This window comes from Dufourea novaeangliae, unplaced genomic scaffold (assembly GCF_001272555.1).
Source record: "Dufourea novaeangliae isolate 0120121106 unplaced genomic scaffold, ASM127255v1 scaffold8, whole genome shotgun sequence".
Lineage (NCBI taxonomy): Eukaryota > Metazoa > Arthropoda > Insecta > Hymenoptera > Halictidae > Dufourea > Dufourea novaeangliae.
The window spans coordinates 104,443-119,049 of record NW_015373923.1 but is presented as its reverse complement, the minus strand read 5'-3'; the positions used below and the strand labels follow the sequence as shown (position 1 = coordinate 119,049).

The 14,607-nt window shown below is 42.5% G+C and overlaps 1 protein-coding gene across 1 annotated transcript; it reads left to right on the top strand.

Annotated features, from left to right (window-relative positions):
* Positions 1-1,689: 1,689 nt before the first annotated feature.
* On the top strand, positions 1,690-7,041 carry LOC107194748 (monocarboxylate transporter 3). The gene is made up of 11 exons (XM_015584423.1): positions 1,690-2,231; positions 3,690-3,990; positions 4,070-4,213; positions 4,297-4,502; positions 4,602-4,830; positions 4,933-5,387; positions 5,465-5,693; positions 5,764-5,939; positions 6,016-6,238; positions 6,318-6,565; positions 6,655-7,041. Exons 1-11 carry the CDS (start codon positions 2,160-2,162, stop codon positions 6,802-6,804), a joined length of 2,433 nt encoding a protein of 810 aa, XP_015439909.1. The 5' UTR covers positions 1,690-2,159; the 3' UTR covers positions 6,805-7,041.
* Positions 7,042-14,607: the final 7,566 nt, after the last annotated feature.

Genomic DNA, 14,607 nt, shown 5'->3' with positions numbered 1-14,607 from the left:
AATAATTCAGAATGAGGAAGATTTGTACAGACCGGAGTCGAGTCCCAAGTCTCAACTTCTCGAACATGGTTATGTTTACACTTTTGGCTGACGTTTTTGTCTTCTTACCATTTCTTTACCTTTAACACTAACTTTTGAAACAACGATGCGAGTCATCGAGTTGATGGGCATGACTGCTGAAAGGTTTTTGGCATTGCATAGAACGCAATGTCACGGAGCCGTTTATTTTTATGCTCCTTTGTCGACAAAGCCGAGTTCGGTTTCTTACGGAACATCCGGCGTTTCCGTCAATTCCTTAGGATTTGATTCTCGATTTATCGTGTCGATGTTAGTGTATTTGTTTATCGGTTTACTTAGTCGTGAGAGTACCATGATGTTTTGTTCGGAATATGCTGAGTTAATCCTCTAAACACGTGTACCAATGTTTTTGTACTGTACAAGTGTTTCAAAGATAATTCAACGAACAGATTAATCCTTCCCGTTTCAATAGATCGAAGACCAGCTTTCAATCTTGGACTTGAAATCGTAAAGTCTATTGGCGGTACAATTAATATGATTTTGTACTTTCTTTTCAAAACATACAAAGATGATAATACTAAAGGTAGAAAACAGGAAAAATCGAAGAGCGTACAGTTTAAATGTCTGAATCGTATCTCTAAAATATATGCCGAAGAGAGGAAGGGCTGTATAATTCGTCGAACTGTTTACATCATTATCTGAGCTTTCTAATACTTCTTCGTAGCGTCCGTTTATGTAACACTTTCGGAAGGTCACAAATCATTTTAAGTGAATCAATCACTTGGTATCGAAAAGCTCGCTCGTACTACGCACATTAAAACAGAATTTCTAAAATGGTCATTAACTATGAAATCGATAATGTCGTTCTATTCTCGCGTCTACGTTTCTCCTGTTCAATTTCACTTGAACGAGACACGGTTCTCGGTTCGCTCGATTAGAACGTATTTAAAATGTAAAATAAAAATGAGACCATGGTTGTTCGACGATTCAAGGTGTCTTTCGGAGCCATGAACGACGGCGGATTTGTATCGTATCGGCTGGTGTCGCGCCACGTAATTGTGACAGGGTGGGGACGCCTGTGCGACGCTTCGCATTTATAGGTTAACTTTTCGCGCACGGGCGATCAGTGTCGCTTCAACGAGGGCTCCGTGCTCTCTCGTTGTGCGAAGCTTCTTTTGTTCGTCGAGTACTTAAATCCTTGTCGAGGGCCGTGCCGCTCAGTCCTTCCTGTGCATCGAATTCACCTAGAAAACTGAGCGAGATTAAAACACCTACCGCAAACGCACCACACGTTCGTAACCGTCAGTGGCTCTCTGAACTCTGAACAGTCCCCTATTGATACCTCGACGTACCGCCGATCGAACGTTTGGATGTCTCAAAATGCACGAGAATCGCATGAACGCGATGACAGAAGAAAGGACGTTGCACGCGTAGTCGGAATAAAGTTACTTTGTTCGAGGAAGAACGCTATACACCACGGTGTTCGTGTATAAATAGAATTTCCGTGGCGCGCGCTATGGTACGCAGCAGTTATACACACGTCTACGAGTAGCCAGCAGCCTCGGTGACCGAGAAGTTGTCATGACAATTCGATCTTACCGTATTGTTTCACGAGGTGTGTAGTGTTGCTTCGTTAGCGTGCATATCCAATGTTTCGTGGCTGGACTTCGTCGAAGACCTGAGCTAGAACGCGCATCATCCGCGTACTCTGTGTGCATATCCGTTGTGACCCGTGCGGCAACGACACAATTAACGTTCGCTCGATTCCCATTAAAAACCTGTGTTTTCCGTATTGGACACTGGTTCTTTTGTTGTATTCAGTATTGGTTCCACTCGAATCCGAGTGGGACACGCGATGCCAGTACGTTAGAGGGGCTGACACGGGGCGCGCGAGTGCAACAGCGGACATGGCAGCGGATTTTGACGACTGATACTGCTACTCCTGGCGATCGCACAGGGGCAGTTTAAGGCGCGCTGAAAGTGGCAGTAGCGTAGGAAACCTTGCGGGATAAAGTAACGAGAAGGAAGAGCATACAGCGCGCAGCTGCGTGCACTTCTACGAAAATAGAACTTCACACGGTTGTGTGTGGAGGCCAACACGACGAAAGGAGCGCAGAGTGTGACATTAAGGCGATCATAGAATGTCGCGCGTGTCGCTCAACAAGTCGCAGTACAGCCAGTACGGCTCGCGTCGCGTGCGGAAGATCAGCACGGTACGTTTCGAAGTTTCGTGTTTATTTGGTAGCTGCGTGCGTGCGTGCGTGCCTGCCTGCTGACCAGCAAACATGCGTACGCGTATAGTATACGCGCCCCTCAACTTTCATCCTCGGGTGATCTCATTCGCCTGGCCGCGTTACGATGCGCTCTCGTTCGTCTGTTTGCTCGTTTGGGGACGACACGTGACTTAGCCTTGACAGTCAGCGTAATTTACACTTTCATCGGAGTTAACGAGGATCCCCGCGAAGCGAATACGGAGTTGCACACCGTGTGCACACGTACGAGTTTCTCCACATACTTTTGCAACACTGTCCTCACTTTTTTCACGATTTGCATCCGTCGCGAATACGATGCCGACCGCCACGGAAAACAAGGTCGAAAACAATACTCTCGTCGAAGTTCCTTTGCCCTCACGTTAGGTGGCGTACACCTTACCGATTCTAATGACAGCGGATCAGCTGATCGTACTGACCTTCCTTCCATTCGGCTAAGTCACTGCCGACCAGGTATTCAAATGAACAGGGTGGTTTCTTTTTAAACAATCAAAAAAATCAAGTACAAAATTATGTCGTAAAAAAGTAATAGAAACATTATTTTTTGGGAATAAAATATTTTGTTCAGACGTAGAATATTTTGAGTGCATCGAAGACAATTTTAAACTCTGTTCACGATGCATTCGTATATGTTAGCTACGTTCAATTTGTTAATGTGTCGTCACTTGAGGTCATTGTTCGGGAATCCTGTAGCCGTTCGAAATGTCTGCAAATAAAACCGTGTGTTAGTGTGACACGTTTTAAAACAAAGAATAAACGAATTTGTCAATTTTAGTCTGGTTCATTAGACTCAATGGCCCTCGAAATTTTTTAATTACGGAAGTACGGTTCGTTTAATCAAACGATCGATATAGTTTTCTCATTATTCGATTCGGTAGAACTGCTACCTTATCCGGGGTAAACGTAGCCTCAGGGACCCTACCTAAGCCACAGTAGCCATATAATATCTGTGCTTGCGTTTGCATTATGAAATCTTCTTATAATACGGTGTTGTCGTTCGTTCTCACATTACGCTCGAGGAAGCATCTTCCGGAACACTGTTTCCGTTGATTCACTTTTCTGATTTCATTAGTTTATAAAACTTCTGTCATTCCTATGTAAAATTTACCTTTTAATTAAAGAGGACTGCATTGGGTCTTAAATACATATGTATGATTCTTTAATGTCTCTAAGAATTCCTAAGAATGAATTAATCAGTTTCAATGATGTATCTGTGTGTTTATGCACCAGCATAAAAGGAAGCTTTTTCTTGCTGCATTCAAGGTGAACTGCCCCTACTCTAGTCAAGGCAAACACAAATATCAATGCTACAATGCAACAAGATCTTAAAAACTATTTGTTAAAATTGTGTTTTTAGTAAATAATATTGTTGAAAAATCATCGTTCTTGTTCTGTTTACAGACGGAAAGTGAATACTCTGTGGAGGAGAATGCAAGATTAACTAGTACCGATGGAACAGGTGATGAAACATCTCCAGATGATGAAGGGGGATCACTATGTGAATACCATGATATACCACCTCCACCGGATGGTGGTTATGGTTGGGTGGTGGTATTTGCATCCTTCATGTGTAACATGATAGTAGATGGTATTGCTTATACATTTGGTGTTTTTCTGGGAGAATTTGTTACATGTTTTGGAGAAGGGAAAGGCAAAACTGCATGGGTTGGCTCATTGTTATCCGGCATGTATCTTAGTGCTGGTAAATATCTTGATTATGGTTACACTTTTCTTTTAAATCATGGAGATAGTTGAGTTTTAATGGTATCATTCTTTTTCAGGACCTGTTGTCAGTGCTTTAACAAATAAGTATGGATGTAGGGCAGTATGTATGGCTGGGAGTTTTTTAGGCGCAGTGGCATTTGTACTTTCAACATTTTCAACCAGTGTAAATATGCTTATGCTGACTTATGGTGTTATGGGAGGTGTGTACATTATATTGCATTATTATACAGTTTCTTCTTATAAATTCTACAAATTTCACGTTTCATTGTACTGTTCCTTTCAGGAATTGGATTTGGTCTAATATATTTACCAGCAGTAGTTTGCGTAGGTTATTATTTTGAAACCAAAAGATCTCTAGCTACAGGCATTGCTGTATGTGGTTCAGGGTTTGGCACATTTGCATTCGCACCTCTTGCAACAATGTTATTAGAAGCATATAGTTGGAAGGGAGCAAATTTAATTCTCGCTGGCCTTATTTTAAACTGTGCTGTAAGTACCTTAGAAAGTCACCTTGATGAAAGTTGTGAAATACAAGACTTAATTTCATGTTGTTGATTATTGTGGACGACAAATTGTATGTAATTTTAGGTGTTTGGTGCGCTAATGAGGCCATTGGAATACCCCAAAGCATCGTCCGTTAAACCGTTATTACAAAGAATGGCAGAAGAGAAAAGATTTCAAATGGAGCGTGGAAGTATCGGCGGTTCATATTTCATGGTTCAACTGCCTGATGGATCCATGGAGAAAAGAATGAAGATGCCTATTAATATTGATCCTGGTGTACACTCTAGTTTCAATTTAGACCAATTAGTGCCTGGTAAGCTAATGTTTAGTACACTTCATTCAGTCATGTCCATTAAAAGATTGTTTAAGTAAGGTGTTCTGACATGCATTCCATTCAATACTGATAATATTAAAGGAACTCCTTTAACACCAGTTCCAACGGTGCCAACCCTCCCAACTATATCGGAAGTGAAAGTACAAGAACACTCCTCCAGTGGAGCAACTAGTAATAGTGGCAGTATGGATTTAAAGAATATTTCCACCAAGTCAAAAAGCAAAAGAAATATCGACGATACCAAAGATACAAAAGATGCAGAAAAGTCTGAAAGCGAGTTCAAGCCAGTGATGCCTAGAAATGCTTCACAGCCAGCTTTCACAACTCATGTCCAAGGCTTACCTAAGAACGGTTCTGTACCTTTCTTCGATAGAATTCGCAAAACTAGTACTGGAGAAAGATATAAACCAAGTCTCAGTGCGATTAAGAATTCCAGAACAACATTGAACTCTAATGGCGATATTAGGAAAAGTTTGCACCTAAGACTTTCGACGAACAGCGTGATGGGTTCACGGAATAATAACGCGGAAGTTGATGTATGTGCTGTTTCAATACATTCTCACATGTTTCTAATCAATACATTACATTCTGAAATGTTGATATGTTGTTACAGGATGGTGAAAGCATTACCTTTACAACTAGCAAATCTAGTATTCCAAAGGAAAAGCCACAGATTATCCGGCCTTTGTCAAGGAAAGACATTTTTTACAGTGGCAGTGTAGTTAATTTACCAGAATATCAGAGTCAAAAGTCACTCGCAAATTATCGTCAAAGTGTCATTTCTTTACCAAAATCTGTTCGTGGTGATATTAAAGATACCGACGTCGAGAAAGCTCCTCAACGTAAGTAGTTACTCAACCAAAAGAAACACAGTGACCTGTGATTTTTCAATAACAGTTGAAAATATTCTAGAACCACTATGCCCTTGCTTGGTGTTGCCTGACTCGTTTAAAGAGGCTTTAGCGACGATGATGGATGTATCTCTACTGAAGAATCCAGTATTTCTTTTAATTGGTATCAGTAACGTGTTTGGAATGGCTGGCTTGTATGTTCCCTTTGTATATTTAGTAGATGCTGCCAAGAAAGATGTAAGTTACATATTATAATCCTTTGTTTTTTACTTCAATTCTACATGATTCATATTTAAATCTATATAATTTCCAGGGTATTGAAAGCAATTCTGCGTCATTTTTACTATCCATTATTGGTATTACGAACACCGTGGGCCGTGTAGCTTGTGGGTATGTCGCGGACTTCCCACAAGTAGATTCTTTGCTGCTGAATAATATCTGTTTAATCATATCGACGGTTGCAGTAGCTGCAACTCCATTTTGCCATTCTTACCTATCTTATATTTTCATGAGCATTTTCTTCGGTATAGCTATATGTAAGTATTACACCACATACTCTGTATGTCGAAGCGAAGAATGAATAATAACTTTATTTTGATTCTTTTGTTATTTCAGCTGGATACATTTCATTGACATCAATCATCTTGGTAGATCTCTTGGGGTTAGACAAATTGACGAACGCATTCGGCCTTCTAATTTTATTCAGAGGAGCTGCTGCTATCATTGGTTCACCTCTGGCAGGTGCCGTTTACGATGCGACGGGAAGTTATAGCATCCCATTCTTCATGGCAGGATTCTTCTTCTTCATGAGCACCGTGACCAGTTTCATGGCTCCGGCTATGAAACGGTGCACAACGCCGCAGGTGCATACCTTAACGTACATAATCCGCGCAAACGAACTATTGGATATGATTGCACAATAAGATAACACGAAATGTAAAATTCGTTGCAGACTCAGCCTGTGATATTAGATACACTGACTCCGATCGACGAAGATATCGAGGAAGAGAACGAGGACGATATTCCTGAAATCGTGGAAACTGCGCCATCTCCGCAAGAACCACCCGAAAAAGAAATTAAACAAATAGAGTCTGTTTTATAAGTCTGGTCCCCTTAAGGAGAGAGAAATCGCCTTCACCTCCGAGCCACACTGTGATAGGGCTGCTGCTTTGAGAAGGTCTGACAAAAGGTACTTCTTCGTTATACATTTTAACGGATATAGCACAAATTAATGAGTACAACCTGGTGGTATTTTTGACGTACTTAGAATTTTTGCAGTTATATCTAATTTTTTTTTATGAATCTAATATATTATATATATTATATATATAAATATACGCAGGCGATATGTAAAAAATGCCATCAGGTGAGAAATCATTTGCCTATGTCAATAGTAGATGATAGATAGAAGAATTTATTAACTCAAACAGTATAAATCGATCAGTATAAAAAAATGTTGAAAAATTGAAAAAAATGCTTTTGCACTTGCATATCGAGTAATATCGGAAGAATATTAATTCTCATCATAGGTACTATATGATGACAAATATATAAATATATACATAGATATATATATATATATATATATGATTTATATATATATTTATATATTATGATTTAGACTAAGGATGGTCGATTTTAACTCGACGATGACTGGCTCTCTTTTTCTCTTCTTTCCTGTTAGTACTGTTAAGGATACCTATTCACTTATATTTTTGAAATACGGTTTACGGATTGAAAACAACGAAAAAGCATTCGCTATCGTGTGTCGAGTCTCGAAACTGGTTTATGTTAGCATCGCCGTTCGATTTCGTAGAGCTGTAAGCGCGGCCAATGTCTTTCATGATCGACCATCCTTAATCGAGAAACTACCCCACCTATACATATATACTTGTTACTTAAATCTATTTTTGGTCGCAATCCAAAGATACAATTCCAATTGATTACATTCAGAGAGATATTTTTCTTGCATACACGACAAATGTACATATTATATAGATGAAAGAGATGGAGGAGGAAGAAACGGTATGTGGATTAGGGTTACTTACACAGGATACATGATTTGCTGTTACGGAAAGAATTGTAAATAATATATAGGCGATTGTAAAATAGTGTATAACGAATTTCGAAATTGGGTAAATAGAGAATGATTTCTGTTTACGGAGGTTCCACGGTGTCACACCGCGTTGGTCCCACCGTATTAATATATATTGAGTAATAAAACAATTAACACGTTGCTAGGTGGAGACTAATTAATATATTAATGATTCAAACTAGACACATTTATTTCATTGTATGTATACAGGAGACAGGGAACGTGTCTCCTCGCCTGACACTGGCTAGTTTGTGTAAATTAATTCATTTAGTTAATCAGAATTGACTGTCGGGAAGATGTAAAACGAGATCGCATTAATTAACACAAGCTAATTCTCGACTAATACGCGTTGCTCGGGGCGAAGCAAATTTCTGGTGTTAGTTGTATCGCGCGAGAGACTAATTAATTACCGATTATCGTGAATAAAGAGGGGGGAATGAGTAAGTGAGTGAGTGAGTGAGTGAGTGAGTGAGTGTGTATGTTTATTAACGATACGCATACACGCCTACTCGTATAAATATATAAATCTATATATCTCCATATAAATTTATATATTTATACATATACAATACATATACATAAGCAAATCGGAATTACTTGTAAATCTTGTTAAACGGCATACGAGAGAAAAAAAAACGTGGTGCACTTGTATGTACTTTGTATATACGACGGTATTGGTAAACGGCTACAATGATCAATTATCGATACGCAGTTCTGCAACGCTATGTTACGAGATGGAAGAAACAAGATACGGAAAAGGAAAAAATAATCCATTTTGCTGTCGATAAAATGTACCAACAGTGCTATTATCATCGCTACTACCGCTATCACTATTACCACTACTACTTACTACTACACTATATTTACTTAGTACGACTCTACTACGACACACTTATTTTTATTCTTAATGATCGTTGTGCGGGAGACCGTGTTTCCTTGTGGTTTTCAATCAAATATAAAAGAGAAACGAAAACTGTACACACATGCTACCCCTACTCGGATGTGTGTGTATGTGTGCACGTGTGTGGCCGCCGCATCCGTATTTTTTTTTGCAGAGCGTTACACACCGCGCCCGCGTAGAATGTGGAGTGTAATGAATATTATCGATGCGCGTGTCATGTGGCATTTCGCATGCGCACATGTGTTTTTTCATATGCGTATAGATATTGGGGAGACAGGCGAACGACTGTAGCTGAGAGAGAGAGAGAGAGAGAGAGAGAGAGAGAGAGAGAGAGAGCATACGAGAAGCGGTGCGTCCCGTCGTACGTGCACAATAAACGACATGCGTGCGTGTACGATGGCGTTTCAACACACACACATACACACCCGTGCGCACGAGCCCTTCGAGGTCCTGTGCATATGTTAACCGAGGAAAACAGTAACAAAAAAATACATAAGTGAAGTATATATTATACGCTATGGTACAAAGAAGGACAAATGTATTAGGTGAACGTTTATTGAAATTGAAGAGGAATTATGAATTTTTATTACTGAAACTTTGCGTTGACTTGTTTATTTATCTCTGCGTGTGCGACACCCTCATGCTCTCCTACGCCGCCTCGAGAACGCGACACACCGGTCGTGACCCTCTTTGTCCTCGAGAACGTTTTCGTTTCCTTCTTTGCGACTAATCTTGCCGCATGTAAGTCATGAGCACGCAAGTAAATTGTCAGCAATAAAACATTGTAATACGTCAACCAGTTTGCGTTATTGCTACTTTGTCTGATGATTGCCGTTCATTATCAGTCACGACAGTACGTTGTTTATTTTCTTTACACTGCGATCCGTTGGGTGTGCCATCTAAACATGCACGTTTCAACCTTTACAACTACGGCTTTCGATCCGGGCCCCGAGAGGTAGGGCGGTGCGTGTGCAATGGACTGATCGCAGATATGTACACTTGAAATAGACGTTGCTTCATTAAGAAACTTTCGAACTTACGGCCTGAAAACAGAGGTGTAGCAAACTCTTCATCCAGCCACGTATGTCAAACGGGCTTGAAATGTTATATCATTTTTTACGGATATGTATTTCGCAAAACCCTGGTTACACGTGACTCGGTCTGGACGTACGTAGCCCCTGAAGAATACTTCGCGAGTCGCAGCAGTGTCTGAAGGTACAAGACAGACCAATTTCTATCTCGAGTATCACGGTATACATACGCACAAGCAGCAAACGTAGAGATAATCCTTGCCGTGATTCTTGTGAACAGTGGTGGTCTCTAATTAGCATCGATCACTCGATAAATATCACCGTGTATCGGCGGTTACAGAACATTATCCAAGGATACACGGTGGTGGAAGAGTGAAAGGCCGATCGTTCCAAAAAAGCCCGAAGCATTTTTATGTTGCAAGCACATGGAACGACGACGCGGCGCGGAAACTTATATAAATATTGTATTCTCGTTCTTCTGCCCCACCCCCCTCCCTTCGCCACAATGGTTCTATTTCGCGGGACCACGTGCTATCTTCCGCGACCGTTTCATCGAAGATGTTTTATACGAGGGGGATCATCATTTTTCAACCGCCACCTCCCTCTGTTCCGACGAACGGAACCAAGAGTGTCGCGCGGGTAGGCGTATATTCTTGGCCACGACCTACCTTAATGTGAACTTACACTTGCGTTCAAGCGCCACCGTTGCAATAGGAGGGGCAAAGCACCGGAGGTAACCGTGCGGACGGGAGGTTGGAGGAACGCCCGCCACCTCCATTCTATCGCGCGAGAATTCCGTAGTGACTCGTCTCGTAACGTTTATACCGCCGTTTGCTTCCTCGTGCTTTTCCAGCAGTTTGCCACCGCCACCGCCACCGCTTGCCCTTCGCCCCTCCCTCTCTCTCTCTCTGTCTCTGTCTCACTCTGTGTCTGTTTTTCCGTCTCACTTGCTCCCGCGCCTAAAACTTCCGTTCATTTTTATGGCACTTGCCCCCTCGGTGGTGGTTGGTTGGTTCACTTCATCTTCGGACAAAGCGGACGACACCAAGCTTCGAGCGTGAAACCGAAGCCCGTCGACGACGATCATGACACACACGTGAGTGCAGTTTCGGGGTCCAAGCGAGAAACCGACGAACCGAAAATACGCTCGGGTGTATACATACTCTGCTTTCCACGCGATGTTTCTTGCTCGTGACCAAGAGATCGTGCACTGGTACACCGTGTACACATATACTCCCGATCACCACTGTGCGGTTGAAAGAGGAGCGTTTTTAGGGAGGGGGGGTGAGGGGCAAATATCAGGTATATTACCCCGGAAAGTTCGTGCAGTCAGTAGAAACTTGGTATCCGTGTGTTTTGCAACATTTTCTTGCGTTCGTCGAGCGTCACGGCAAGATAATCTTGGTATGCATCGCTACACAGGAGAAATTTGTCGTCGACGTTATTATACCGTTTTTTCGTGTTCAAAACGCTGTCGATCGCGCGTGTTGGTTCGATCTGTGGAAAACTTGGAATGTATACTACTGTACTGCAGCCTGGAGGATTCGTGGAACATTTGAGCAACGAAAGTGGTGTTCCAAGTACATTCAGAATGAGGGGGTGATCAACGAACCGCGGAGAAAGATATCCTGGCACCGTTGACGATTCACGAGATCTTATTTATTGCGAATTTAAAGGCAATGTGTGAATGACTAAAAGAAGAGGATAAGAATGTGACATTTATACTTGTAACAGTCACAAAGTGTAACCTTATAAAAGTTTACCCAATCGAATACCGTTATGTTCACTTTACTCGAACAAGAGTCAGATCTTCCAGGAAGATGAGTATTCCTAGTGACAAGGATCATTCTGTTTAGAGATTCCCGAAGTGACGAATTATTTCCAATCGGAAAAAGTGAACAGTTCTCCGGTGGCGCGGGTAAGTACCTATGAACATCGTGGTGGAGCAAACGTTGAATGTAATTGGAATCGAAATTCCTCACTACGAAAACCCTACGAACTTTCTAGGGCGCCCTGATAGACCCCACGAACGAAACGATACTTACCACGGGCGGGGGCTATTGTGGGCGGTAATTAAGATTCACCGTGCGAGATTTATCGCGGCCACTTAACCCGTCGTTCCTCAGCACTGAATGGATTAAATCGTCCGTCTGTCGTGAGGCGCGCGTTGCCGCAGTTGTTGCTCGAAGGAACTGAACGTGTGTGGTGTGTTGCTTTCCTCGGACGAAAACCGGAGCGAACGTGGCGGAAAGGAGAGCGTATTTCTGCGCGCGGATTCGCGCCATTTGACGTCGCGAGTAGTGCACGTGTAGCCGAGCGTGGAGCACCGTGGTGGCGCAAATTTGTCGCCCTTTAAACGCGGGAATAGTGTGTAGTCGAAACCTGTGACTCAATCGTTAAGTGGTTAAGTAGTTTACGCGGAACCCGTTCAAACCACCTAACTCGTGACGAATTTTCAGTTCAACTGGAAGACAGATCCGGATGAATCGAGGTGACATTCACATTTCATTTCCCATTTAACACACATTGACTGCCGAATCTCTTGCTGGTGGAACGATATTATGATAAATATATTTCACAATTTTGCTGTTAACCCTTCAACGCCCAGCGTTGCACCGATGCAACACTTGTTTTAGAAATATATCAAATTTCGTCAGTGGATAATATTTAACTTTTGTCAGCAAGAATCCGTAGTTTCACGGATGTGAAGTAGATCTTCAATTTTTCAATTGAGGAACTCAAGTATTCTCGCCAAAAATAAATAAAAAAACGAAGAAAATGAAAAACAGTAGATTTGTTTAATGTTTAACATATCCGCAGGCGCTTGCGAAACATGTCGATGGTTTTGTATGTCGTCACTCGTCATTCCGTTTGAGCTGATCGGTATAATTGATTATATTTCGTAAACTGAATTTACGTTACAATTCCGATTACGTAGAATGAATTATGTACTTATGATTTGGGACACAAAACAAGACGGTTTTCTATGATTCAGGTCTTTAACGAACAGATTCGACAGCTTTCATGGCTCAGGATGACCGGGAGGTCAAGGCGTGCACCATAATGGTGGGACAGTAGACCGCGGATGCTTATGCATTTATAGCATTTCTTATTCAGCAAAATGGATTATAATGAGGCGTTTAATAATGTTCAATGATATTCATATGCTACAATTAACATACCTCGCTCTGTGAGTCGTTTTGTTACAATTAAAGCACAAAATTCAGCGATTATGATACTTTTAAGTGCTACTTCAACTCGTGAGTTTGCATAAACATCCAGAGTCGCTAAGTTAAAAAAAATAGAAAACACTCTAATACACAATTATCGGAACACTTAATTCATCATTTCTGTAAATCCGTACGATTACGGTACAGTCCCGTTAAATTTGTTTTGTTCAACAAACGCATCGACGGGTAACAAAAAAAGACTTCTTACGTGTAACACTTTCTTCTTCTACTTTAAAATTCTCTACGATTTTTAAATTCCGTAACGAATTCACGGATCAACTCCAGAAATTTTCAGCCGTCGGGTAGTCCCCGGGTGAACAGTGAACACCTGCCTTGTTAGTTTGAACTTTCCTCCACCGTTACGTCACCGGAGGCCCGCTATCGCATGGGTCTCGTGGTCGGGATAACGTCGAAAAACGGGTTGCCGAGTGGTTCGGTGGTCGGCGACAATCTCTCGCTGAAACGGGTTATCGGACAGTCGCCTCCAAAGTTCTTATCGACGATCGGCGAAACTCGCGTCGCGCCGCGCGTGTCGACCACGGCTCGTTACCATTTTCTCCTTCTTCTTTTTACTTTTTTTTTTACGCGGAACGATTCGATCCCGTGCTTCTGGTCTGCCATTTCTTGATCGAACGAGATGAATCGGTTTCAGCCTGAATGACCGTGGATCGCAACTACTGTCGTCATCGTTGGAGCAATCCAGTTACTCTGAGACCGAGCAAACGAAATGATCTCTATAGGGCGACCTGTCCAGTGAACGAACATACCCCCAGTGGATACAACTTTCATTCGTTTTACCCCTACTGTAGTACACAATGCACTTTTAGTTAGACTTCTTTTCTTTTTTTAGCAATGCAGCGTTGCGAGCTGAATACTTGAACTATCCTGAACCCTTGAAAATACTTGAATTCTCCGACAAAAGTTAGATATTAACCAGCGATTTTTAAAATGAGTATCGCACCGGTGCAATACTGGGAGTTAAAGGGCAAAGTGTTCAGTCATTGTTGCGTTTACCCTAGTCCAATTGGGGGGAGGGGGGGGGGTGACTGCTTTACAGAACAATGGAAAAAGGATTCAAATTACAGATTTCCCCACGAAGAGGTGTAAGGCCCGAGATCGTAAGGCCCGATCGTAGAATCTCGCATTCGAATTCCGATGGAATCGCGCGCACGCAGGCTTTGGAGACCGTCCACGTGAAAAAAGTAACGTGACACCTGATGCTCCCCGTAGGTGGTCGCACGAGCCGTGTCCAAACGGGACAGAGGAGACGATCTTCTCCGCCTTGCGGCGGACCAATCTCGCATTCGGTCGTTATCGGTGACCGATGGAAGCCGTGCACGCCCGATGGGACAAGCCGCCTGATCTTTCAGCCGTCCGTCTGCCCGTCCTCCCACGCGCGGGAGCCGACTCTCCCAGTGTACAGATCGTCGCTGCGTAAACGCTTAGTACACTACGCGCGCCACGCGGCCACGAACACGCGCGCGTTCCGCTCCGATTCCACTCACGCTGCGCCACGAGCCTCTCTCGCGGACCCCTTCTCCCCTTCCCCTTACCCCTTCGATCTCACGGAATTTCGGCAGTTGGTGACAGTGGCTTCACGAGGAAAGGTAATCAACCGACCTTAAACGTTATACGTACAACGGGTTTT